Consider the following 26345-nt stretch of genomic DNA (forward strand, 5'->3'; position numbering starts at 1 on the left):
AAAATAAACTTTTAAACAGTTAACTTAGAGGCCGTTTACCAAATGCTTACTTGGGTAAACGCTTATTAAGTTATATTACCTTACCGAATGAACATGGTAATGACCAAAAATCTTACTCGGTAAGAACGAGACGAGAACTGAGAATCTTACCCGGTAAGTGAGAACAATGACTCTTACCACGGTCAGCTCTTACTGGGTAAATTGTTGCATAAAAAGTTTTTTTTTTTTACTAAAATCTTACCTAATAAGTAAATAATAGTATTGAATTTTATCGGTAAGTATTTACCGGGTAAATGTTTGGTAAACAGCCCCTTAATATTAATATCGATATATTTTTTAAATTTTTTATGATATATTCGAATTTATTTGTATTTAAAAGTAAAAACATTATTTTTCTCAACCACATAATTATATTATATCAACAGAGACTAATAAAACAAAACATTATAATCAAGATGTATCTGGTTTAATTATACGAATACCTTTTTAATTTTCAATAACGTATAACCAAATCCGCCATGAATAAAAGATTTAATTAGGAAAACAACATCGGGTTGATGTCACTAAGATAGTATCAAACACGTGTCGAAATTCCAAAAGTCAAGAAAAAGTAGGCTTATTTATTTGTCAAACCTAAGCCAATTAGATGATAAATGCAATGTTGAAATAAAAAATAAATAAATACGGTGACAAAAAGAAAAAGAAAAGATTAATGATAATGAATACCGAAAAATTCTAGTCATATATGCAAACGTTGATTTATATGAATAATCTGTAACGTCGGTTTATATATACATTTTCAGATAAATATTTTAATTATTCACATATGAAACGAAAAAACAACCACCTTCTAGAAATACGAGAACGATCAAATCACATCAAGAGCTAGTGTGAATTACATGTGATCTACAAGCACGTCTAGAAGGATGTGGGAGACTCGTAAACGAGACCAAGATCATGATGCTTTCGTGTGGAATGGCTGGTCAAAACAATCTTTGTGGATGTTATGTAAGGGGCTGGTTGATAGTTGTTGAATGATTTGGTGCAAAATGATTAAGTGGTCAGAATGATTAAGAATCTCTCATGATAGAGTGCAAATGAAATATTATTGTTTAATAATTTTTACAATGAAATTAGAGTGCTTAATGGTTAAGGAAGACTCATGATACAAAATCGTTCAGAAGGTTTTAGAAACATTAAGAAACATATTTTTTTTTACCAAACAAAATTCATTTCTTAATGATTCAGAGATTGCCTCTTAATTGAACTATTAAAAGGTAAACAAACAACCCTACGCCATACATGATTTACTTAAATATTCTACATTGAGTTATAAAAACACAAAAATAGAGTTTTCATTTTGATTAAAAAAAACCCTTATCATCTATCATCTTAACAGAAAAATGGAAGTCATGTTGAAAGTCAAAGATGTACGCATTGTGAATCGATGAACAAAAGTATACACCTAACTTATTTTTTATTTTAAAATACTGAAATTACGATATTTTTGATTTACAGTCATCATTCTTATCAGCGACGTATGGTGGCGGCAACGGCGGACTGGCTCCTGAGGGAACAACCACGACTGATTAACAATATACACACATATACCAAACTATACAAGTCGTCATGGGCGGATGCAAGTATAAGGGGTAGGGGGCATATGCGCCCAACAAAAAGTCAAAACAAGCTTATTTGTGGACCAAATAATACTTATCTGAAAGTGTTGTTATAAGTTTATAGTATGTTTGTGGATGTTTTAATAAGTTTTTAAGGCCATTTTTAAAATAAAGTTTCGTATTAGTTATTTGATATGACATTTTTTCATAATTGTCTTATAAACACATATTTTTATATGACACTTGTTTTTTTATAAAAATATCTTTTCAAATAGTATTCTATAAAATAACTAATACAATGTCTTGTTTTAAAATGTTCTAAAAAGCTTGTTAAGACGTCTAAAAACGTACTATAAGTTTATTGCAACACTCTTAAATATTAACGCTTTATCATTTGGTCCTACAAACTTAAGTCGTATAAAACAATCTATTAGAACATTTAAACATATCTGATTGATTATTCGACTTTGGAATTGTTTGAACAACTTGTATTTACAACAATTAATTCAAAAAACTGGATCAAGTTGTAGATGGCTTTCCTTGTTGAACAACTGCATGCCAACCCATACAGAAATTAGGCAACCTTTGATTTGGAGTCAACATTCTTATCCAAAAATAATAATTATTATTAAATAAATAAAAAGAAAAGTATAAATAACCCTTTTTACACTTCCAACCAAATAAACCATACACGAATCCACCACAAAAACGAGATGACTTCAATATGTGAACAAGTCCAGCAAGGTATGCCTTTTGGTGTTTTTTTTTTTTTTTTTTTTTCATATTTATAATATTTAGAGTAAACTACGAATTTGGATCTTGTGGTGTATCGGAAATACGCATTTTTTCCATTCCTGTAGTTTTAAAATTACAAGATAACCATCATGGTTTGTAAAAATGTCTGGATTTGGTCCAACCTGTAATTGGTCGTTAAAATCGGTTTTATGATTTTGGTTTTATCAATTTGTCTTTTACCTGATCAAAATCGGTTTTATGATTTTGGTCCATGTGGTTTTTGAGGGAGGGATCAAATCTGAATGTTTTAGCAAATCATTTAATTTGCTCTTTTTGTAATTTCAAAATTGCAGCTTGTAGGGATGAAAGGCGTTATTTTAGATAAACCATAGGGACCAAATTTGTACTTTACTCTAATATTTATTATACATTTATCAATTATTATTGTATACAAAATTTAAATACAAGGATGTCGATTTTAAGATTGAGGGTTGTGTGTTTGATGTTTAAATTGAAGTCGAAATAGAAAATATCTTGTCTTAATTGAAAAGTATTTTGGATAGGATTGGTAATAATCAAATAATACATATTTAAATCCTATTCGCATGTGAATTTTAGATAGTGTTGTTCTTCGGTAAATTTAATATTGTTTTAAAAGGCTGATCGTGGTAACGGTTGTAGCTCAAGACTGATGTTACATTAAGTCATTGACAAGTTTTATCTTAATGTGCGGTGTTGTAATGTGATATTTATTTATTTTTATCATTTTAGTGTATAATCTAATTTAAAATTGTTTAAAATCGTTGACTCTTTGAATAATAATAAAAAATATATGTGTGTGTGTATATATATATAATATATGATATCGAATTTGCATAAGTCACTCATTTAAAATGTTGTGATCTCGCAGTGGATACTAAGACTTGAGGCTTAACTTCATAGCCACATTACGACTTATGCCATTTGTAACTTTAAAATTTATTATTAATTAATCAGGATTTATTATTGTGTTTTTGTAGGAAAAACTTCATGGCCGGAGCTAGTTGGGGAGGAAGGAAAATGCGCCGTAGCCACTATAGAAAGAGAAAATTCGTTGGTTAATGCACAGATTATTGCAGAAGGAACGATCATTCCTGAGATATATATCTGTGATAGGGTTCTTATATGGGTAAACGAGAATGGGATCATCATCCTTACGCCTACAGTTGGCTAGTCGAAAAAACTTTACCAAACATCATATTTTCGTTTACTTATTTAATATAAGTTTGTACCTTAAAATAACAAAGTGTGTATTTAGAATTAAGATGCATCTTCTTGCAATTTCTTTATAATAAAATGTTTGATGTTTGCCTTTGTTTTTGTATATAAATTGTTGGGATTTTGTTTAGTGATTAAAGCTTTCCGTTAGTTGTTTCTTTCGCTACTCACGTTACCATGAGAAATTTCTTACCCTTAAAGTCGTCACTTCCATCTGCTAATCAACCAACTCTTGTCAATTACCTTTTCGGGTCTAGAGGTTTGATAGTGAGATCTCGAATCAATTTACACTACAAGGGAAAAGGGTTTTAGAGAGGAATCTGAAAGTGTATCTAAAGGTGACCTTTAGGTATGGAACTGCATGACAAAAGTGAAAAGTGTAACAAAAAGTAAGGTGACTTTGTGAGAAAATTTTTAAACCAAGTAATATAATATGAAAATTGTCGCTAAAGATTTTAGAGATGCTTCGTACATAAAGCATTTTTGAAATCCAAATCAAAAACTTTAGAAACATTGTCTAAATCGTCTCTAAAAAATAAAGTATTTTTATTTTTAAATTAAATTAAATAAAAGGTTCTAGTTACACTTTAATAATTCTAAAAGTGTATCTAAAGGCTTTTTATTTTCAATAAATTAATTTATAGAAAAATATAATTAGAAATCAAAAGGAGCGTACATGTGCATACGAGAGTCACGAATGAGAGTCTGTGTGAGTTCATACGACTTCTCTTCCAATTTTCAATAATCGAACAATGTAAAATCAATCGTACCGCCTCTACGAGTTCTAAGATTTCTCTTCAAATTTTCAATTTAGGGCTTGAGGATTCATCGATTACAGTATGCGACTTTGAGTTTGTCTTAACATCTTCATTTTGATGATTCATTGCAATCAAGTAGGAATTTATGTTTATACTTTGTTTTGGTTACATGATCGACTGATTTGAGATCGGAGGCTCTGGTTGCATTACAATTTACGACTGATTCATTGCAATCAATTCGGAGTTCGCTTAATTTGGTAAAATTTCCTTCTACGAATGAATTAGGATATTTGATCATGGCCGAATCAGACTTGCAGATTTTTTTAGAATATTTTTCAATATAACAAAAAGGATGAGTGCTCAAACTTGCATTTTTGCCCCTAATTAAAGACATTTTCTTGTTGCTCTATGTATATAATTAATGAAGATTACCACATTTTTAGGAAGACAAAGAAGTCAAACACTTATTCTGAAACCTATATTTAACTCCTCGAACTATTTTTATGCTTAAATGGAAGAGAAATTCTCAAAATATTATGGCTGTATATCTTCAATACCGTCATAACAAATTGATCTTATCCCCTTTGAGAACAAACCTTGCTCATTTGACTCCTTGAAGTGTTGAGTTTGAAACAAAACTTGATGAGCTCGATTAGATTCATACAAAATTAGCCTTCTAGTTTTTAGTCCAAACATATTTACATCCACTTGGTTCACTTTTCAACTGTTGCAATACATTTCTCTGTTTTATAAATTATGTTCATAAAGACATGCTTCATATATCTATCTTTTTCGTTGTGATTATCCAGTAAATGAATTTTATTGGAGTGTCAAGCCTCTTTTGTGGTCCGCGAGATTGTAATGTCAACTATTGATAAAAGTCTATTCGGCTCTTGAAGAGGCATGGCTTTAAAGTCTATCAATTGATAAAAGTATCCAATGATGCGCGAGCAATCACCATCGATGGCCAACGTCGAATCATCATCTCTGGTTCTATTCACTACCCTCGCAATACTTCTGAGGTAATAAATTAATAGCATTCAAATTTTAATTCCAAACTATTAGTGAATATTTATAGTTTCTTGATTATATTAGTTTGTAGACGTGGTCTGAATAAATTAGGAAAGCAAAAGAGGGTAATGTTGATGCTATTAAACTTATGTTTTTTGTAAGGCTCATGAGCCTCTTCCTTGTGAGTACGATTTTTCTGGCAACTTGGATCTTATCTGACTTGTTAAAACCATTCATGATGACGGGCTTTATGTTGTTCTTTGTATGGGGCCACATGTTTGTGCCGAATGGAATTATGGGTACTTATATATATATATATAGGTTATAATTCAAATGCAACAATGTCCATTTGCCTTTAGATACAAATTAATTACTTTGGTTATTCCATGCTATGATATATAACTTTTTATTAACAATATTTTGTTTTCAATAATCTTTTAGAGGTTTTCCTATGTGGTTGGATAATATACCTAGGATTGAGCTGCAGATTGATAACACTTTGTTCATGGTATTGTTTTTTTATTAACCTGAAGTGTGCTATAATTCTAATGTGCTAGATTAAACAAGTTACCATGACATTATTTATCACATTTCTTTGTGTTTCTTGGTTTGGTGTTATCATTCTTTTAGCATCTCATTGATCTTTTAAACTTCATTTACATAGTTTTGGATTTCATTTTGTTTAATATCTTTCAAATCTAATGTTTTTGCAAATTTAGGTGGATGTTGTTGTCTTCCTGGTGGGCACATTTGACTAAGAACGATTTGCAGAGTCAAAAAAGGAACTAGATGCCCTGATGTCTGAACTACATACATAGCTGAACCATTGATATTGTTGACGAGTTTGTTGAATCTGTGAGTTCCATTTCCCTACTATTTGAGTTGAAATAAGCAACAATGTGCATATCATTGATTTGGTAATTTTTTTCTTATTGCTTATAAAGTTCATTAAAGTAGTATACTTGTATTATTTGGTGAACTGGTATCTACGGATCATGCTTGGGTAGTCATTGGTTGTGCTTATACGCTAAATGTGCATGCTTAGACCCTACTTGTTGTAGGACCAAGAGTCTCATCCTTTGATATATGTCTATTTACACTTTGAGGTACATTAACTTAGACATGGTAAACATGGTGAATGATTGTAACTTGCAAGTTTTAAGGATGATTGTGATATGCAACTTATGATTGGAAGAGAATCACATTAAGTTTGTCGGCATGAGTTTCGAGAATTATATGCATAACGATAGTTCTAGCAGTAACTATTCTTATGAACATGGATGAAATGTGTGTCTTATTATCATGTTCATTAACCAGTATCTAATATCTCACCATGACAATCTCTAAACTGTAAGTTGCCTAATAAATTGCAACTATTTTTTTCTTAATTTCAGGGCACATATGTGAATTATTTTTCATATGAAGAATGAAGTAGCTGAATTGCGTCAAATGATGAGGTCGATTGTATCTGGCCAACCACTTCCGAGTTTTCTAGCTTCAGTAATTGTTCAAGATCATCAAAAATTATAGTATGATTTGAATGTTTTTTGGATAAATTTGGATGGATAACTTTAATGTCCTAAAAGAGTTCTTGTCTTCTATATGACAAATCTATGAACTTTAATTATTTTGGGATTTTATGAAATTGGTCTTCATTAATAGTAATGTTATTTTTTTATTAAAATATAATTATATATAAATATGCAGCTGATTGGATGCAATTAAGAGTATTTAGAGAAGGAACTGTTGTTTTAAAAGTGTATCTAAAGATAACTATTAGAGAAAGTTTTGAGTTTGTGTATCTAAAGTTAACTTTTATAGAAGGTTTTGAAAGTGTAACTAAATAATGGCACCTTTAGAGAAACATTTTAAAAAGTGTAGGAGTATCTTTTAGTAACTTTCATAAACGGTCACAAATACTTGAAAAGCATCACTGAAAAGTATTTTTAGAGAAGTTTTTGAGATAAATTGACTAACCTTTAGAGAAACTTTTAAAGCCTATCTATCTAAAACCCCAAAAAACTGTCTCTAAAAGTAACAAACACACACCCTTTCAAATCCCTTCTTAAAGCCTTTACCTATCCTTATATAGAGAAGTGTTTTGACGGAATTGAAAAGTTTTCTCTGAAACCTTTAAAAAAGCTTTTGAAACTTTTAAGTACAAAACAAAACCTTCTCTTAAGGTCATTTTTCTTATGATAAATGTAGGTATCAAGAATGATACACAACATCTTATTTGTTTATAGGCTCTCTTAGTACATGGGTGATTTGAGGGTCGGTTCTTTATGGCTATCCAGATATTTTGGTGATGGTCAAAATTGTAGTTTGTAGCCACATCTCAAACTTGACACTGTCACCTAGTCGTATGGGTACTTATGAAGTAATCCTCTCATCATTTATCCATATAAGAACCCTATCACAAATATAAATCATAGGAATGATGGTTCCTACTGCTCTAATTCGTGTAGTAACCAATGGATTTTCATTCTTTATTATGGTTGCGGCACATTCTCCCGTCTCTCCAACAAGCTCCGGCCATGAAGTTTTGCCTACAAACACATGGTAAGACTAAGTTATAAAGCATATATAATACAAATACAAACATACATACGTACATATATGCATATATACATCTATATACATGCATATAGATTTGGTTTTGATAGAAAAATATATGAATAATACCTTGCTCAACTTGCTCACATGTTGATGCCATCTTGCAATGTAAATAGCTAGATTTGTGAAAGGTTGATGGTATTTGGTGTTGAAGTTTGTAGAAACCGGAATGGTTATTTATACACAAATGGTTTGGTTAATGTTTGACTTTTCTAGTATTAATTTAATGGTTAAGTTATGGGTAAGGATGATGACACAAAAATTGACCTATTCTTTCACTAAAAAGATGTACAATATTTAATTTAAAGCATTGCTACATATACAAATTAAAATTAAGTCCAATTATACATTTAGACGTAAAATATAACTAATAATATTTATGTGTGTGAAAATTATAGTGTATTTTATTTAAAATCATATATATAAATATTTCGTAATATTTTGAAACAGTTGTGAATAAATAAATAAACAAATTTTAATAAAAATAACTATATTTCAAAAAGAGAAATGCTATGAAAAAATAAAAATATGAGGGGTGGGGTTGATTCATGTAAATTGTATTGCATAAATTTTACTCTATTAATTTTAATATTTTATTTAAARTTGAGATGATCTTTTTTTTTAATCTAACTTTGAATATTATATTAATTTTTTTTAAGAATTTTTTTTAAATTCAATTCTAAATCCAAGGTAAGATGGTCATTTGATATAAATTTGGTATCAAATTATCAGTAATATCATGAATTCGGACCTTCAATTTGTGATAACCGGGTCCTGATTATTACCCAAGGTATTTATTATGTGAATTAATTATTTATGGATACATGTTTACATGGATCGAATACTTGAGTATGTGTATTTTATGCATAAGGATATATGCATAATATGATAAAATATATATATATATATATATATATATTATGCCTATGCATGTGTGTGCATGAAATCATGTATGCATGGGTAAATTGTGTATTCATGTATGTGGGTAAGGCTGGTAGCCGACTTTCCATTTTTGGAAAGTATAAATAAGGGTTTTGGGTGTTTAGTGAAGTTTCTTTGCTTCATTCGGAAAGTTTTGGGAGAATCAGTGAAGGTTGTCCGGATAAAGCATTTTGACTTGTATTCTTCTTCTTCAAAATCTGAGTTCGTACTTAAAGGTGAGTGATTTCTAAACCCTTTTTGCATAAAATTTGTTACTGGTTTTAGTTGAATGTTGCTTACTATTGGAAAGAAATTAGTTATTCAATTAAGGTTTTTATTCGGACAAGGGGTGACTGGATTAAGTATAAACCGGACAAGGCTTGTCCGGATTGCTCTTATAACCGGATAAGAGTTATCCGATTTATTCATAAATCGCTTAAGTGTTGTGCGATTTAGGGTGTTAGTGAGAATTTTGAAATATGTAAACCGGTCAAAGGTTTTGAATGGATAAGTATGAATACGACCAAACATTGTGCGATTTAGCCTTAAATCGCTTAAAGGTCGTGCGGATTAGTCATAAACCGATCACGTATTGAACGGTTTAGTTTTAAATCGATCATGTGTTGTCCGGATTACCTTAAACCGGACATGAGTCATGCGATTTAGTTTTAATAAGTGTTTTCCGGATTAGTATGTCGGACAAGAAGGGACAATGTTGTCCGGATTGTATATCCGAATAACTTATCCGGGTGACCATATTGAATATTTTATATATTTATATAATTTAAAATTGTCTATTATTGGAATTAATTATGGATTTATAAAAGGGGTATTTTATCTTTTTAAATAAAAAGATAAGTTCCTACCAAGCGTGGTGACGTAAGTCTGTTTTGGTATGGAACTGGATTTGGGAAAATGTTTCTACCAAGCGTGTGGTGACGTAAGTCTATTTTGGTACGAAACTATATTTTGTGAAACCTTCCTACCAAGCATGGTGACGTAAGTCTGTTTTGGTATGAAATTGGATTTTGTAAACTGTTTCTACCAAGCGTGGTGACATAAGTTTGTTTTGGTGCGAAACTTGTTTTAAGTGGTAGTTCCCCCAAACATGGTGACTTTTGTCTGTTCTGGCTTGGAACTGGGAATGGGTACTTTAAGACGTGGTGACTTTTGTCTGTTCTGATAAGTAGCCCTGTTTTGATAGAGGAATAAGGATGACATATCAAGGAGAGGTGTACTTGGAATAAGGGAGACATTGTCATATGTGGATATTATTATAACTCTTATTATTATTACTAATTGGATTTAATAACTTTGATTCATCATTTCTTTGTGACTTGATGAATTAGAGATATTATTCTTATTAAAAATATTAATTTAGATGTTATTGAGAAGGGGAAAATCGTTTGTTATAAAGGGCGAGTATTGCCTTAAAACTTTCCTTTAAAATTTACAAAGGAATGGTTTGGTGATTTAAGAAGCCTTGGTCACAATATTTGTTTCATATTGAGAATGTTGGATCCTTAAGCAGATACATTTATTTAATAGAACTGAGGTTTTTGAGTTTACTCTATTATACATGCCATTGAGAATTGCATTACTTGATTATATTACAAATATTTCTGAGCAAAGTTACTTTATTACATTTTGGTGTTCATCACCCTGCGTTTGCAAAGAAGGGATTTACTCACTAGACCCTTCTCGCCTAACCCTCATTTTCTGTTTTAAAAATATGTAATGCAGGAATGGCGGGGTCCAGGGATAATAAGGGGAAAGGGAAAATGTGATTATTTTCCTAACTTATTATCTGTATTTGAAGATCTGCTTTTGATGACTTATTTTGAAGATACATGTTGTATTACATGTGTTAGTACATGATTTGTTTTGAGAATTTTTTATATGTAGATTTTGTACATATAAGAATCCTTGTACTAGTGGGACCTTGTGATGTAAACTATATTTCCATGTAATGAAATATATGTTATATGCAAATGTGGTGTTTGAGGGTGTTACACAATTACTTTCCGTTCGATATTTTTATTTTTACATTCACTCATCTTCACGAACTTTTACACACCACTTCAATTACTTTTATTTACCTTTGTCTACTTTCAATCACTTTCATATAAAGAGATTGAATGTAAACTCTAATTTTTTTGGTGAATTTAGATAATGGTAAAAGTACCGGAGATTAGTAAAAATATAAATTTACCCATATGGAGTAACACCTTATATAAAATAATGAAATCAAGATAAACATGAGAATACTATGACTTCTATCCAATTCTAACTAGAATTATATCTAAGCAAGGCTACTATAACCACCAAAGTCTGCTATCTTCAAAAGAATGACAACCTCAAAAAATGCTAAGTCCACTTGTATAGCTAGATGACACCCAAGCCAATCTCATTGACCTCCAGATCTGCCACTATTGTAACATGTTATACTTGTCAATAAGAAGAAGTGTTAGGTTTAACGTCTACCACATTCGAATTTTTTTATAAATATATAAAAACATTGCAAAAAGGTACATTTGTGTAACACCCCATCTCATACATATTGCATATAACACATACTTCATACGTAAGAAATATATGTTTAAACACCACACTGGTCCCTTAGTACAAGAATTTAACATTACAACATACATGGTCCAAAAATTTAAAATACAATTCTTGTATTAATTGAGATTCATCCGCCAAAACTATACATATCATTGGCAAATCTTCAAGCAAGCATATACATATAGGGAATTATCATAATTTCCCTTTTCCCTTACCGTCTGCACCTCCTACAATACATTTTTAAAATCACAGAAACGAGGGTTAGACCGAAAGGTCTAGTGAGTTTTCCCTTTTTATGTTATTGCAGGGTGTAAAACACCAAAACTTTTATGTAAAATAACTTTTCATATATGTAACAAATATATGAATAAGTAAGAACATATTACAAGTACCTCTTCACTTTTCAAGTCAAACACTCTGCTTGCAAATAATTCATCAATATCAAATAGGTTTGTGCTAAACAGGTATATCATAGTGCCACTTTTAAACCTTTCAAATTAATCAAGGTTTATTAAAAGTTTCAGGCCAAACCTGTTATTTCCTCCTCAATAACNAAACAGGTATATCATAGTGCCACTTTTAAACCTTTCAAATTAATCAAGGTTTATTAAAAGTTTCAGGCCAAACCTGTTATTTCCTCCTCAATAACATCCAGACTATGATTTCCAATAAGAACCCTGATCCTAAACCTTTAAATCACAAAGAAATAAAGATTTCAGACTACAGTAATCTAGGATATAATAATAAAAGTTATTTCACATTACACACATACAAGTGCCACCCTTATATCCAAAGGTACACCTCTCCTTGATATGCCACTCTTATCCCATTGTACACCTCTCCTTGATATGCCACCCTTATCCCATGGTACACCTCTTCTTGATATGCTACCCTTATTTGCTCATCAAAACATTTCACAAAAACAATTCCATATAGAATAGACCGAAGTCATTGGAATATTATCAGTTCAAAAATCATTTTTATCAAATTTCCTATTTCTTGTTAAAAGAATTAACATGTTAAGCTAACACATAATCCGGACAAGCCTTAGCCGGATTACCAATCCGGACAACACTTCTCATTGTGTCCGATTTACCACTTAGAATAATTCTCAAAACCTTGTCCGGATTACTAATCCGGACAACAGTATTCATTACTTGTCCGATTTACCAATCCGGACAACACGAGGTTTTGTCTGATTTAACAATCCGGACACCTCTTAGTCGTATTCTTACTTCTCCGTTTAAAATACTTAACATAAATTCAAAGTTCATAAATCTCAACTCATAAATCGGCCATCACTTGATTAGATTATCTTTAAACCGGGTGAGACCATGTCCGGTTTACATAAAACTCGCTCAACACCTTGTCTGGTTTACATATAAACCGCTCAACCTTTACCTGATTTATATCTAAATCGCTCAACACTTTTGTCCGGTTTATACTTAAACCGGGTGAAAGTTCATGTTATTCAGTTTATGCAATTCATAAAAATACATAAAACGATTTAACCACTCACCTTATAAAATCTTTAGAGACAAGATTGAACCCAACTTCAATTCCGATTAAGGCAAGTAATCCGGACAAGCTCTTTCTCTCAATACTCTCTTAAGTTTTTAAAATGGCAAGAAAAAGAGTTTAAAGCCACACCTCACGTATAATAACCTTCCAGAAATGGAAGGCAGCAAAAAGTTTAATTTTAAACTATATTCTACTATGTATGCATGCACATACATATTTATGTATGGTCCACAATCATGCATACTCATATGCATACAAATCTTAGGCATGTATTCACATAACACACATACCATGAACATATATCATGCATATATATATGTATACATTTTCATATTATATACATACATTAATGCACAGAACTTTCATATTAGCATGATCAAATGTACTAAATTTATCATGCTGTCACATAAGCACATAATAAATGATCACGTATTAATTACCTTAAGTGATAACCCAGATCCGATTATCACATTATCCACCCCTCAAAAGAATTCCGTCCCGGAATTCCTTTAGTCAAAGAGCCATGGATACTCTAATCTTATTTTTGATTCTAATTCCCAAGTGGCTTCTGGTCCTTTGTGAAACTTCCATTTTACTTTAACCAAGCAGATCTCTTTGTTTCTCAATACTCTGATCTTTCGGTCAATCACGGCTTTTGGTGTATCCACAAAGTTCAACTTACTGTCCAATTTGATTTTTGGTAGCGGTTTAGCTAGATTCGGATTAGCTAAACATTTCCGTAGGTTCGATACATGAAAAGTGTTGTGAATCAGGCTTAGTTCTTGTAGCTCTAACTGATATGCCACTGGCCCGATTCGTTTGCATATTTTGAATGGCCCAATATACCTCGGACTGAGCTTACCCTTCTTTCCAAATCTGATAACACCCTTCCACGGCGAAACTTTCAACATCACAAAATCACCTACACAGAATTTAATCGGCTTTCGACGATTATCAGCATAACTTTTCTGGCGGTCTTGTGCTGTTCTAATTCTTCCACAGATCTGTTCAATCTTTTCAGAAGTCTTTTTGAACAATCTCAGGACCTGTCAACTGTCTTTCACCTACTTCATTCCAACACAATGGTGTTCGGCATTTACGTCCATACAATACTTCATACGGTGCCGCTTGGATGCTGGAATGGTAACTGTTATTGTATGCAAACTCTATTAATGGCAAATGATCTTCCCACGATCCCCTGAAGTCAATGGTACAACTTCTCAACATGTCTTCAAGAATCTGGATAGTTCTTTCACTTTGCCCATCAGTTTGCGGATGATAGGCTGTACTTAACTGAATTTCAGACCCTAGAGCTTTCTGCAAACTCTCCCAAAATCTTGATATGAAACGGCTATCTCTATCGGAGATAATAGATAATGGAACACCATGCCTGATTACAATTTATTTGATGTAAATTTGTGCCAGCTTTTCTGAAGAGTAATTCTCTCTTATAGGTAGATAATGCGCATATTTATATAGGCGATCAACAATTACCCAGATCGCATCATAACCCTTTGGAGTTCGAGGTAATTTCATGACGAAATCCATTATAATGTGATCCCACTTCCATCCAGGAATTCTAAAGATTGAAGACTTCCATACGGCTTTTGATGTTCAATCTTAACCTGTAGACACGTTATACACTGTTCCACATATCTGGCTATGTCCTTCTTTAATCCGGGCCACCAATAAAAAGGTTTCAAATCTCTGTACTTCTTATTGGTATCTGGATGAATAGAGTATCGGGACTTATGGCTTTCATTTAGTACAGTGCTTCGGATATCCCTAAAACACGGTACCCAGATTCGCCCTTGAAAGCTCATAATTCCTTCATTATTCGGTTCCAGAGTCGAAATCATCTTACCTAGCCTTTCTGTCTTGATGATATCTTCTTTCATGGCTTCTTTCTAACATCTCAAAATTTCTTTATGGATATCAGGAACTAAACTTATTCTCATTGCCATAGCTGTAATAGTCCCACTCTTTTCTTTTCTGCTCAGAGAATCAGCTACCACGTTGGCTTTTCCCGGGTGGTAGAGGATTTCACAATCATAATCATTAACAAGTTCAATCCACCGGCGCTGCCGCATATTCAATTCTTTCTGGTTGAACAAATGCTGCAGACTTTTATGATCAGTATAATCTGACATTTTGTCCCCAAAAGATAATGCCTCTAGATTTTCAAAGTAAACACTACCGTAACTAGTTCCATATCATGAGTTGGATACTGCTTCTCATGATCTTTCAATTGCCTTGACGCATAAGAAATCACCTTTCCTCTCTGCATCAAAACACATCCAATCCCAACTTCGAAGCATCACTGTATACCACAAAATCTTCGCATCCATCAAGTAGGGTCAACACCGGTGCACTACAGAGATGATCTTTTAATAGCTGGAAACCCTTTGTTGTTCTTCCTCCCATTGAAATTTGACGTTCTTCCGAGTCAATTTGGTCAATGGCACAGCTATCTTAGAAAAGTCCTGAATGAACTTACGATAGTAACCTGCCAATCCCAAAAGCTTCGGACTTCAGAAGGAGTTTTCGGGGCTTGTAACTGCTTCTATTTTAACTCAATCTACCTTCACCCCTGCTTCTGATATAATATGGCCCAAAAACTGAACTTCCCTTAACCAGAACTTGCACTTGGATAACTTTGCGTATAACTTTTCTCTTTTTAGCAACTCCAATATCAGACGAAGATGTTCTTCGTGTTCCTCTTCGGTCTTAGAGTATATAAGAATATCATCGATAAATACAATAACGAATTTATCAAGATATTCCTTACATACTCTATTCATCAAATCCATAAAGGCTGCGGGCGCATTAGTTAAGCCGAATGGCATAACTAAGAATTCATGATGCCCATACCTAGTTCGGAAAGTTGTTATAGCAATGTCCTCCTCCCTGACTTTTAACTGGTGATACCCTGAACTTAAGTCAATCTTGAGGAAATAACTTGCTCCCACCAATTGATCAAACAAATCATCAATCCTTGGTAAAAGTTATTTTTTCTTGATTGTCAATTTGTTTAATTTACGATAGTCTATACACATTCGCATAGACCCATCTTTCTACTTGACAAATAAGACTGGAGCATCCCAAGGTGAAGTGTTGGGTCTAATGAATCCTTTATTTGTCAGATCTTTCAACTGTGCAATCAATTCCTTCAATTCTGATGGAGCTAACCGGTACGGTGCGTTTGCTACTGGTGCAGCCCCTGGTATAAGATCAACTCGGAATTCAATAACTCGGTCTGGTGGCAATCCAGACAAATCCTCTGGAAAGACTTTCGGATATTCATTAACAATCGGAATCGATTCCTCTTTTCCTTTCTTTTTCTTTACATCAATCACATATGCCAAACATTCCTAGCACTTCTTTCGGATATTTTTCTTAGCTTTCATCACAGTTAAAATACTAGTATGGTGATTCTGACGATCACCATAGATAACAATTGTTCCTTGGTCCGGCAGAGTGATTCTGATCATTTTCTTATTGCAAACAATACTAGTCTGATACTTTGCCAACCAATCCATATCCACCACTACATCAAATTCCTTCATCGCCATAGGGAATAACCGAATCGGTAATTCACATCCCTCAATAACAATAATGCAGTTATTGAATACACTAGTAATAGTTTCCTGACTATTAGCAGAACTACTAATTTGTCATTAAGTAACACATAATTCAAACATGCGATTTGAGCAAATGATGGTGACACAAACGAAAAGTTTGCACCAGAGTCAAATAACACCTTAGCACGTATAGAATTCAGAAGAAAAGTACCTGTTACTACATCTGGCAATGCTTCTGCCTCATTCTTCGTCATTTGGAAGGACCGTCCCCGTGCCCCTCCTTGCCCTCTTCTTGATACTGTGGGTCTTCCTCGTATACCCGATACGTTACTCCCCATAGTCAACTGCGGAGTTCTTAACAATGGACAGTTTGGTCGAATATGATCCGAAGAATTGCAATTGAAACACCTTCGGTTAGTTGGGCAATTTTTGGACAGATGGCCCGCTTCGCCACATTTATAACATTTCCTTGGGTTCATCTTGCATTCACCTTGATGAACCTGTCGGCATTGCGTACAGACTTTCTCACCAACCCTCTAATCAGTTCTATTATCATATCTCACGATTTTTGGCCCTCGAAAGTTAGATGAAGGCCCTTCCTATCTTCTCTTCTCCACCACTTTACCCTCTATTTGTCGATTTTTATTTCGTTCTGTTACTTCGGCCGCATCCACAGTTAGTGAGAATGTATTAGGGTTCATGGCAATTATAAATTCTCTGATATATGGTTTCAGCCCCCAAATATACCTTTCTACCTTCCTGGATTCCGACGAAATGTAATGTTCAACAAATAAGAGCATTCAATGAATTTCTCAGTATACTCTCGTACTGTTTCGTTTCCCTGTTCCAATTTCAAAAAGTCCTCTTTCATTTGTCGTATAGCAGTTTTAGAGAAAAACTGTTCTTTAAATCGATCCACAAATTCTGTCCAGGATAATGTTTGCAAGACATCTGTTCTGGCCAACGATTCAACTTCCCACCAAAACAAAGCATTTGACTTCAATACTGAGACAACAAATCTAACTTTATCAGATTCTGGACATCTAATAGTGTTGAACACAGATTTAATTTTCTTGATCCATCACATAGCTTTCACTGGATCTCTTTCCTTAGAAAAGGTTGGTGGTTTGCATGCCAAAAACATTTTAATGTCTCATTCTTTATTATGAGTAACCGGAATAGAGGGATGCACTTCTACTCATTTTGTTTCCACTCTAGCCGAAATTCCCATAATAGACATTAAAGTTTCCCGCAACTTCCCCATTTCCTCTGCCAGCATATCCCTGGTTACATATTCGGGGTGTGGCACTGATCTTTCCTGAACATTCCTGGAATGGGATTCTTCATGTTCAGAATGTACTTCAATCCAACCCCTTCCTTGCAACTGATTCCTTCCTCTACCTCTTCCCCGACCTCTATTTCCGGAAGTGCTAGTCGGAAGATTAATAGGTGATTCCTTTCTTCAGATTCTGGTTGAGCTATTCTTTCAGATCTCCGAGTTCGGCTAGAGATCTACAGATCTTAGTATTAATAATCATTTATTCACATTCCCAAATATAATGAAGTATTCAAGTTCAAATATGTACCTGTAAATTCATAATGACACTAGCTAGATGTAATTAAAATTTACCTTACACACTGTTCTTTCAACTCATCATATTTATTTCCAATGGTGCTAACTATGTCCGGGACCCTTAACATGCAATAAAATAGTTTAAGTTTAGGTATCATGTTGTTAAATACCTAAATCCCTTAAACTCAGACTCTGATACCACTTTCTGTAACACCCCATCTCATACATATTGCATATAACACATACTTCATACGTAAGAAATACATGTTTAAACACCACACTAGTCCCTTAGTACAAGAATCTAACATTACAACATACATGGTCCAAAAATTTAAAATACAATTCTTGTACTAATTGAGATTCATCCGCCAAAACTATACATATCATTAGCAAATTTTCATGCAGGCATATACATATAGGGAATTATCATAATTTCCATTTTCCCTTACCGTCTGCACCTCCTGCAATACATTTTATAAATCAGAGAAATGAGAGTTAGACCGAAATGTCTAGTGAGTTTTCCCCTTTTTATGTTATTGCAGGGTGTAAAACACCAAAACTTTTATGTAAAATAACTATTCATATATGAATAAGTAAGAACATATTACAAGTACCTCTTCCCTTTTCAAATCAAACACTCTGCTTGCAAATAATTCATCAATATCAAATAGGTTTGTGCTAAACAGGTATATCATAATGCCACTTTTAAACCTTTCAAATTAATCAAGGTTTATTAAAAGTTTCAGGCCAAACCTGTTATTTCCTCCTCAATAACTGATACATACTAAGTATTTAGTACGTAAAGTACCTTTTTATTCTCTTTTAGATAGGTTATTTTCTATTTATATCCCAACTTTGAGTCATTTTATCTATTTTCTCTATTTTTATGCTGAAGTGAATGATGAACCTGTTTTTAGTGGATTTTGGTCTAAATTAAGTTTATTTTGGACAGATTGGAGCGGGTCGATGCTGTGGGAATGTGGTAGCATGACCTGATGGTAGAAGAAGAGATGGATGAGACTTGGAGTTGACCGACAAGACAATGGGAAGACCTTTGAAAGGCTTCTAAAGTTGGAATAGCTGTGTTGTGATCAGATTAGCTGGAGTTTATAAGACTAATTTAGTTACTTTTTAAATATTAGTTTGCTTTAATTTACTTTCTAGTTTCTTTTGAACTAAGTAGGTGTGAAATGTCCATTTTACCCCCATCTAATCCCTAGTATAAAAAGGGATGTTGGATTGAGTATTCCACACACCTCACTTCTTACTTCATTATTTCCTTGCTTTTCTCTCAAGTAGTTCTCCATACTACTTGGAGAATAAGTTTAGTTTCTCAATATTATAAATCTTTTGGCTAGTTGCAAGATCTTTAATCGCTTTCTTTATATTATCGTTCTTAATATTCCGTCTTTTATTTATTTACGCTTACTCGCATTTTATTTCCGTCATTTATTTATTACGCTTTCCGCATCTTTATTATTTCGTCATTTACTTTTCGCATTTATTTTATGTCTTTATTTACCGTACTTTATATTTCTTGTTATTTACTTTTCGTCATGAGTAGCTAATTCTATTAGCTTGGGTGTATGACGAAAAGGGTGAGTTTGTAACTAGTCGACCCTTTCATGTAACAACGATGTTTTACTTTTTCATTTCAAGTTTTATAAAACCAATGACACTTCTTGACGAGTTGATCACTTTGAAAGTGTTAAAGTGCCGTAGACTCTAAGCTGAGCCATTGATTGCACGTCAACTTCAATGATATGGGAAGTAGACTTGAAAGAGTTGCTAACAAAGCGATTTGTTGTTCGTATTTTCTAAGTTGTTAATTCTCGACGGGTTGATCACTCTAAAGTGTTAAAGTGGAATGGACTCAGAGATGAGCCATTCAAAACACGTCAACTTGAATGATATGGGATTCCACTCGAGAGAGTGATTTTTAACAAAGAGATTTGTTTATCCATATACTTTGAAGACACCATTTGTCACTTTCACTAGTCTGGATACCTCAGAGAGATATAGGTTGAAAGCTATAATATCAGTGCATTGGTAAAGTCCGAGAGGAATACCTTCAAAGTAATTGGTAAAAATAGTTGTTACTGATTGACTACTATAGCAATTTGTCAGCATGGTTTCATGCTGTAGCATTTTGACAGCATTGGTCTACTGGAAATAGTATTTGCATCTCACCCAAAAAGTCATACACCCTAGCTTGCATTTATTATCTGTTATCTCCTGTTAATTTTTAGTTGTGTTAACTCTGTTTAAATCAAAGTCTTCGAATTCGCCTTCTGAAATCATCTCTTTAACTTTACTTTCTTCTAAACTTTTACTACGATCCCTGTGGACGATATCCGGTACTTGTACCACTTTTATTACTTGAAAGACGATATTGGGACTATTTGTATACTTCCTGTTGGTCCTGATTATAGTCTGTGGTGTTTTAGCTTTAACGCCCCATCAATAACATCCAGACTATGATTTCCAATAAGAACCCTGATCCTAAACCTTTAAATCACAAAAGATTCCAGACCACAGTAATCCTAAAGGATATAATAGTAAGAGTTATTTCACATTACACACATACAAATGCCACCCTTATATATAAATGTACACCTCTCCTTGATATGTCACCCTTATCCCATTGTACACCTCTACTTGATATGTCACTCTTATTCCATGGTACACCTCTCCTTGATATGCCACCTTTATTTCCTCATCAAAACATTTCACAAAAACAATTCCATATAGAATAGACCGAAGTCATTGGAATATTATCAGTTCAAAAATCATTTTTTATCAAATATCCTATTTCTTGTTAAAAGAATTAACAACATGTTAAGCTAACACATAATCCGGACAAGCCTTAGCCGGACTACCAATCCGGACAACACTTCTCATTGTGTCCAATTTACCACTTAGAATAATTATCAAAACCTTGTCTGGATTACTAATCCGGACAACACTATTCATTACTTGTTCGATTTACCAATCCGGACAACATGAGGTTTTGTCCAATTTAAAAATCCAGACACCTCTTAGTCGTATTCCTACTTCTCTGTTTAAAATAATTAACATAAATTCAAAGTTCATAAATCGCTTTACTCATAAATCGGCCAACACTTGATTGGATTATCCTTAAACCGGGTGAGACCATGTCTGGTTTACATAAAACTCGCTCAACACCTTGTCTGGTTTACATATAAACCGCTCAACCTTTACCCGATTTATATCTAAATCGCTCAACATTTTTGTCCGGTTTACACTTAAACCGGGTGAAAGTTCATGTAATTCAGTTTATGCAATTCATAAAAATACATAAAACGATTTAACCACTCACCTTATAAAATCTTTAAAGACAAGATTGAACCCAACTTCAATTCCGATTAAGGCAAGTAATCCAGACAAGCTCTTTCTCCCAATACTCTCTTAAGTTTTCAAAATGGCAAGAAAAATAGTTTAAAGCCACACCTCACATATATATATCCTTCCAGAAATGGAAGGCGGTAGAAAGTTTAATTTTAAACTATATTCTACTATGTATGCATGCACATCCTCACATAAAGAACTCATGCATACATATTTATGCATGGTCCACAATCATGCATACTCATATGCATACAAATCTTAGGCATGTATTCACATAACACACACACACACCATGAACATATATCATGCATATATATATATATACATTTTCATAGTATATACATACATTAATGCATAGAACTTTCATATTAGCATGATCAAATGTACTAAATTTATCATGGTCCACAATCATGCATACTCATACGCATACAAATCTTAGGCATGTATTCACATAACACACATACCATGAACATATATCATGCATATATATATATATACACACATTTTCATAGTATATACATACATTAATGCACAGAACTTTCATATTAACATGATCAAATGTACTTAATTTATCATGCTATCACATAAGCACATAATAAATGATCACATATTAATTACCTTAAGTGATAACCCGGATCTGGTTATCATAATCTGGAATAATGTGATTAAACGATAAGTCCCCGACTCGAAAAAGTGAGACGACCCAAGTACACTCTTCCAAGAGATGATGTTTCCTTTTTATGATAACGTAGCAAGGAACATTTTTGATGACGGAGGAGACCCGTTTCCGTTGTATAAGAAAAAGTAACTCACTCAACAATGTTTTTGAGTTTACTAGGACAAGTGGCCATCATATTCTACTTAAACGGGTCGTGATGCAAGGTTCCCAATGATTTATACCACATACTTGGTCTCTAGATGAGGCATATCATATGAGTCGTGGTCCTCGGGTACTACCCCGACAGATAGGTTACAATGCAAGCCTCCTAAAGACTCAATATTGCCTCACTAGGGTCAAGATGAGAACATAAAAACTCCACACTTAACTACACAATAGACTCTCATGCATATAAATCCAATTTCTTTATAGTCCTAAATAGACATGATTTTGGATTAAATGACCAACTTATGCAAATCAACGAAATCCAATGCTTCTAAAATGTCAAGTAATCCAAGTTGGGGTAAATTCCTCAAAATCCTTTGGCCTTACCCCATTATTATATCCTTGTCGTTTTGACAAATTTCCAACTTAGGTCAACATAGCAAAATCCAACTTGAATCACAAATTAGTTAATAAACCCAACAAAATCCCAATATTTGCAAACAAACTGCATATTTAGTCTTTGGTAAAATAAGTTCCAAAACACCCAAGAAATACCAAAATTCTCATCTTATTTGAATTATTGGGTCAATGTGCTCCCAATATGCCCAAATGTTATAAAAACAATAGTCACTCGTAGAAAGACATGTAGATAACACTACTACATGCAATACATGGAGATAACGACTACATGCAATAAATGGTATTATAAATGGTTGTTTTGGTTTACATACGATGAGGCTAGTGTTTGTGAAAGTGATGGTCTTTGTACATGGTTTCAATGCCGTGAGCAAAAGTCATCTTCATACACGGTTCGTAAATTGTTTTAAAAAAGGCTCATAACCGTGTATGAAAGTGTGTATTTACACGGTTTTTAGATGAAACCGTGTACATATGCTTTTATCAGAAGCGTATACAAATGTCTAGATTTATACATGGTTGCTTTGTTAAAACCGTGTACAAATGTATATAAACATACAAGCCACCTCTATAACTTTGTACAAATGTATACAATCATAAACGGTTTTTATTAGAACCATCTACAAATGTCTAGATTCATATACAGTTTTTTTGTTAGAATCTTGTACAAATGTATATGAACATACACGTCACTTCTACAATCGTATAAAAATATATTAAAAAAATTGCCTCTTGCATACACAGGTTCTAAACTATAACTGTGTATAATGAGACATATATACTTTTTTCAAATATTTTTCTCGATTTTGTTGCTATCCATTATTTCAAATCAATACCATTAAGCCATACAAATAATTTGGTTCAGTTCCAAATCAATACTTTGTTAATTAAAGCTAAAGTAGTGACAGAGGATCAATCCATCGACCAAACTTCTACTTCAAGACAAAAGACGAAACGTCACCTGCATGGCGGAAAGGTTCCAGCGATAGTCTACATGAAAAGACGATCACCGGAGAAGGATCTACGGCGAAGCGGAGGAGAAATTCGAGTCGGCGATCGGCAAAACAGAAGGTACCATGGACAGAGTAAAAGAGAGTCAGCGATGGAGAAGACGAAACGACGGTCATCGGAGAAGGGACTACGGTGAAGCAGAGGAGAAAATCGAGTCGGTGAATAGAGGTTTTGGATTCAAAGTTGAAGAATCGCTTCACAGGTACGTGACCAGTTTCTTTATTACAAATTTTCCAGAAGCTTTGGAGGAGAAGTTTCTTTGGGGCAAGATGAAGGAGCTAGGTAGGGTGGTTGACGTTTTTATCATAAAGAAGAGGGATTCTAGGGGAATGAGATTTGGTTTTGTTAGATTCCTAGGTATTAAAGATGTCAGACAAATGGAGAAAGCTTTATGCGAACTTAACTTTGGATCGTTAAAGCTAAGAGCAAATGTGGCTAAGTACGTTTGGAATGTCACGAGGGAGGTGAAGGGCAGGGCACATAATATGTGATTTGATTAGAAGGTGGAATCTGTGGCCACCGTGAGGAAGGAACATCAGGCTTTCAGGCATAACGGTTCGTACGTAGATGTAGTCAGAAATGGATTTGACAAAGAGGCGGTTAAAACCCGGGGGTACAAGAGTCATCCTATCAAGCTTTCTTCTTCGATCGAAATGAAAGGTAAGTTGAAATCGACTCTTATCGGGAAGTTTCGAAGCTTTGAAGCCTTATGTAACTTCCAAAAATTTGGGGAAGTTACAAATTCTCAGGAGTTGTTGGTCAAGTACCTAGGAGGTTTATATGCCCATGTTTGCTTAAAAAGTTCAATTGATGCCCAAAATTTCTTGATCAATGATAATAATGTTTGGAGTGACTGGTTTAACAATTTACAATTCTGGAATGATAAGTTTGTGGTTAAGGAAAGGATCGCCTTTATCACTATTCACAGTGTGCCAATTCAAGCTTGGACCCCTGGTGTGTTTGTTGAAATAGCCGGTAGATGGGGAGAAGTTATAATCCCGAAAAATTGTTCGGCGGATTGCAGGAATCGTGAATTTGGGAAAGTCGGTATTCTTACTGGTGAGAAAAAATGGATTGTGGATTCAATTGAGATTATTGTTGATGAGATTCGGGTACAAGTTTGTGTGGCTGAAGATATAGTGGAGGGAATGTCCATAGGCTCTTTTTTTGAAGATGCTAATGGCGACTCGGAATCGGGTTCGTGCTGTTGTTCGGAAAATATCTTTGATGATGGTATCCTTTCTTCGTCACCGGAGTAGTCCGGTTTCTCACATTTCCAGCAGCCAAAGGAAGATGAAGCGGAATAGTCGAGTCTTGGTTGCCGGATTGTCTCCTCGAGTGGAAAAAAAAGTAGGGATTCCAATCAGTACATCATTGGTCTGCATGGGGATGTAAATGATAAGATGGGTGGGTTTAATGCTTGCTTGGATGACGACTGTGAGGGCATTGGGCTGGTTAAAGAAGTGGAGAATAAAATTAGGCCAATGGGGACTAATGTTAGCTCCCCTGGGTATCAAGATGGCCCTATTATTGATGTTCCAAATTTGGATGGTATAGAAAAGGGTAATGTTAATTGTTCTCAGGATGGCCCTTTTGTAACGGTGTCTTCCAAGGATCTCAAGACTGAGAAATTTGATCTCAATGCTTCTCCAAAGAGTAATGCTTTTACCGACGTGGAGGAAGGCCAGAAAGAGGAAGAGAATGTTCTAGTTGGAAGTGTAGGGGAATCCGATACCCCCTTGGATGATTATGATTATGAATTAGAAGATCTTCATACGTGGACGGTTGTCTCGAGGAAATAGGATTTGCATTTGAAACGTCGAAGGAAGAACGGAGCTAGATCGAAAAAGGTTTTGGAGGTCGAGGACTCCAATACAGAGGCGGTCGGACTAGACAGGGTGATTGAGGAGGTTTCGATTGTTGATATTGAATCCGAGGTTCCCAATTTCGAAGTTGRTGAAACTATTCGGGTTGGTTGTCTGGTCGGCTTTGAGATGAAAGGGAAAGAAGAATTGGTTAGAGACTCTTTGCAAGTCGATGGAGACGTAGTTCGATCATGTTAAAATTTTTATCGATTAACGTTAATGGTCTTGGGGGAGGCGTTAAAAGGAAATGGTTGAAGGAGCTCAAGCAAGATAACAGAGTGAACTTTCTTTGTATCCGGGAGTCAAGAATCTCTTCTTTTCCTAAAGAGTTTTTATGCTCGTCGGTGTGGGGGGGGGGGTAGGAATGTTGATATGGCTTCGGTTGATCCGTATGGCAGGTCTGGTGGTCTTGTCTCTCTTTGGGACTCATCTCTTTTCATCAAATTAAATTCTTTTATGGATAAAAATTATTTGATCGTTATTGGTTCTTGGCGCCCTAGCGGGGTTACATTAGGTATCTGTAACATCTACGCTCCTCAAGATTCTAGCGATAAAGCTTGGTTGTGGTCTGCTCTTACGGAGCTTTTGGAGTCTATCGATGTCGATGCTTGGATTTGCTGTGGTGATTTTAACGTTGTTAGATGTCAAGATGAAAGGGTTGGGTCCGAGTTTGATGTTGGGAGTGCCTTGGTCTTCGATAACT

At 34.1% G+C, this 26345-nt stretch overlaps 1 protein-coding gene and 1 long non-coding RNA gene across 2 annotated transcripts; both read left to right on the forward strand.

Annotated features, from left to right (window-relative positions):
• The first annotated feature begins 2307 nt into the window (after positions 1 to 2307).
• LOC112499642 (glu S.griseus protease inhibitor-like) lies at positions 2308 to 3741 on the forward strand. Its single transcript, XM_025102953.1, has 2 exons — positions 2308 to 2363; positions 3374 to 3741. Exons 1-2 carry the CDS (start codon positions 2333 to 2335, stop codon positions 3565 to 3567), a joined length of 225 nt encoding a protein of 74 aa, XP_024958721.1. The 5' UTR covers positions 2308 to 2332; the 3' UTR covers positions 3568 to 3741.
• Positions 3742 to 5292: 1551 nt separating this feature from the next.
• Positions 5293 to 6154, forward strand: LOC112528957. The gene is made up of 2 exons (XR_003070900.1): positions 5293 to 5391; positions 6100 to 6154. It is a non-coding gene; the product is annotated as an uncharacterized LOC112528957 (long non-coding RNA).
• Positions 6155 to 26345: the final 20191 nt, after the last annotated feature.

The sequence above is a fragment of the Cynara cardunculus genome, assembly GCF_001531365.2.
Source record: "Cynara cardunculus var. scolymus isolate 2C chromosome LG 16, CcrdV1, whole genome shotgun sequence".
Taxonomy (NCBI): Eukaryota; Viridiplantae; Streptophyta; class Magnoliopsida; order Asterales; family Asteraceae; genus Cynara; species Cynara cardunculus.

Excerpts from the sequence above, each read along its gene's own strand:
- LOC112499642 (XM_025102953.1), top strand. The coding sequence starts at position 2,333 with ATGACTTCAATATGTGAACAAGTCCAGCAAG. Across the intron at positions 2,364-3,373 it reads ATGTGAACAAGTCCAGCAAG|GAAAAACTTCATGGCCGGAG; the intron begins GTATGCCTTTTG and ends GTGTTTTTGTAG.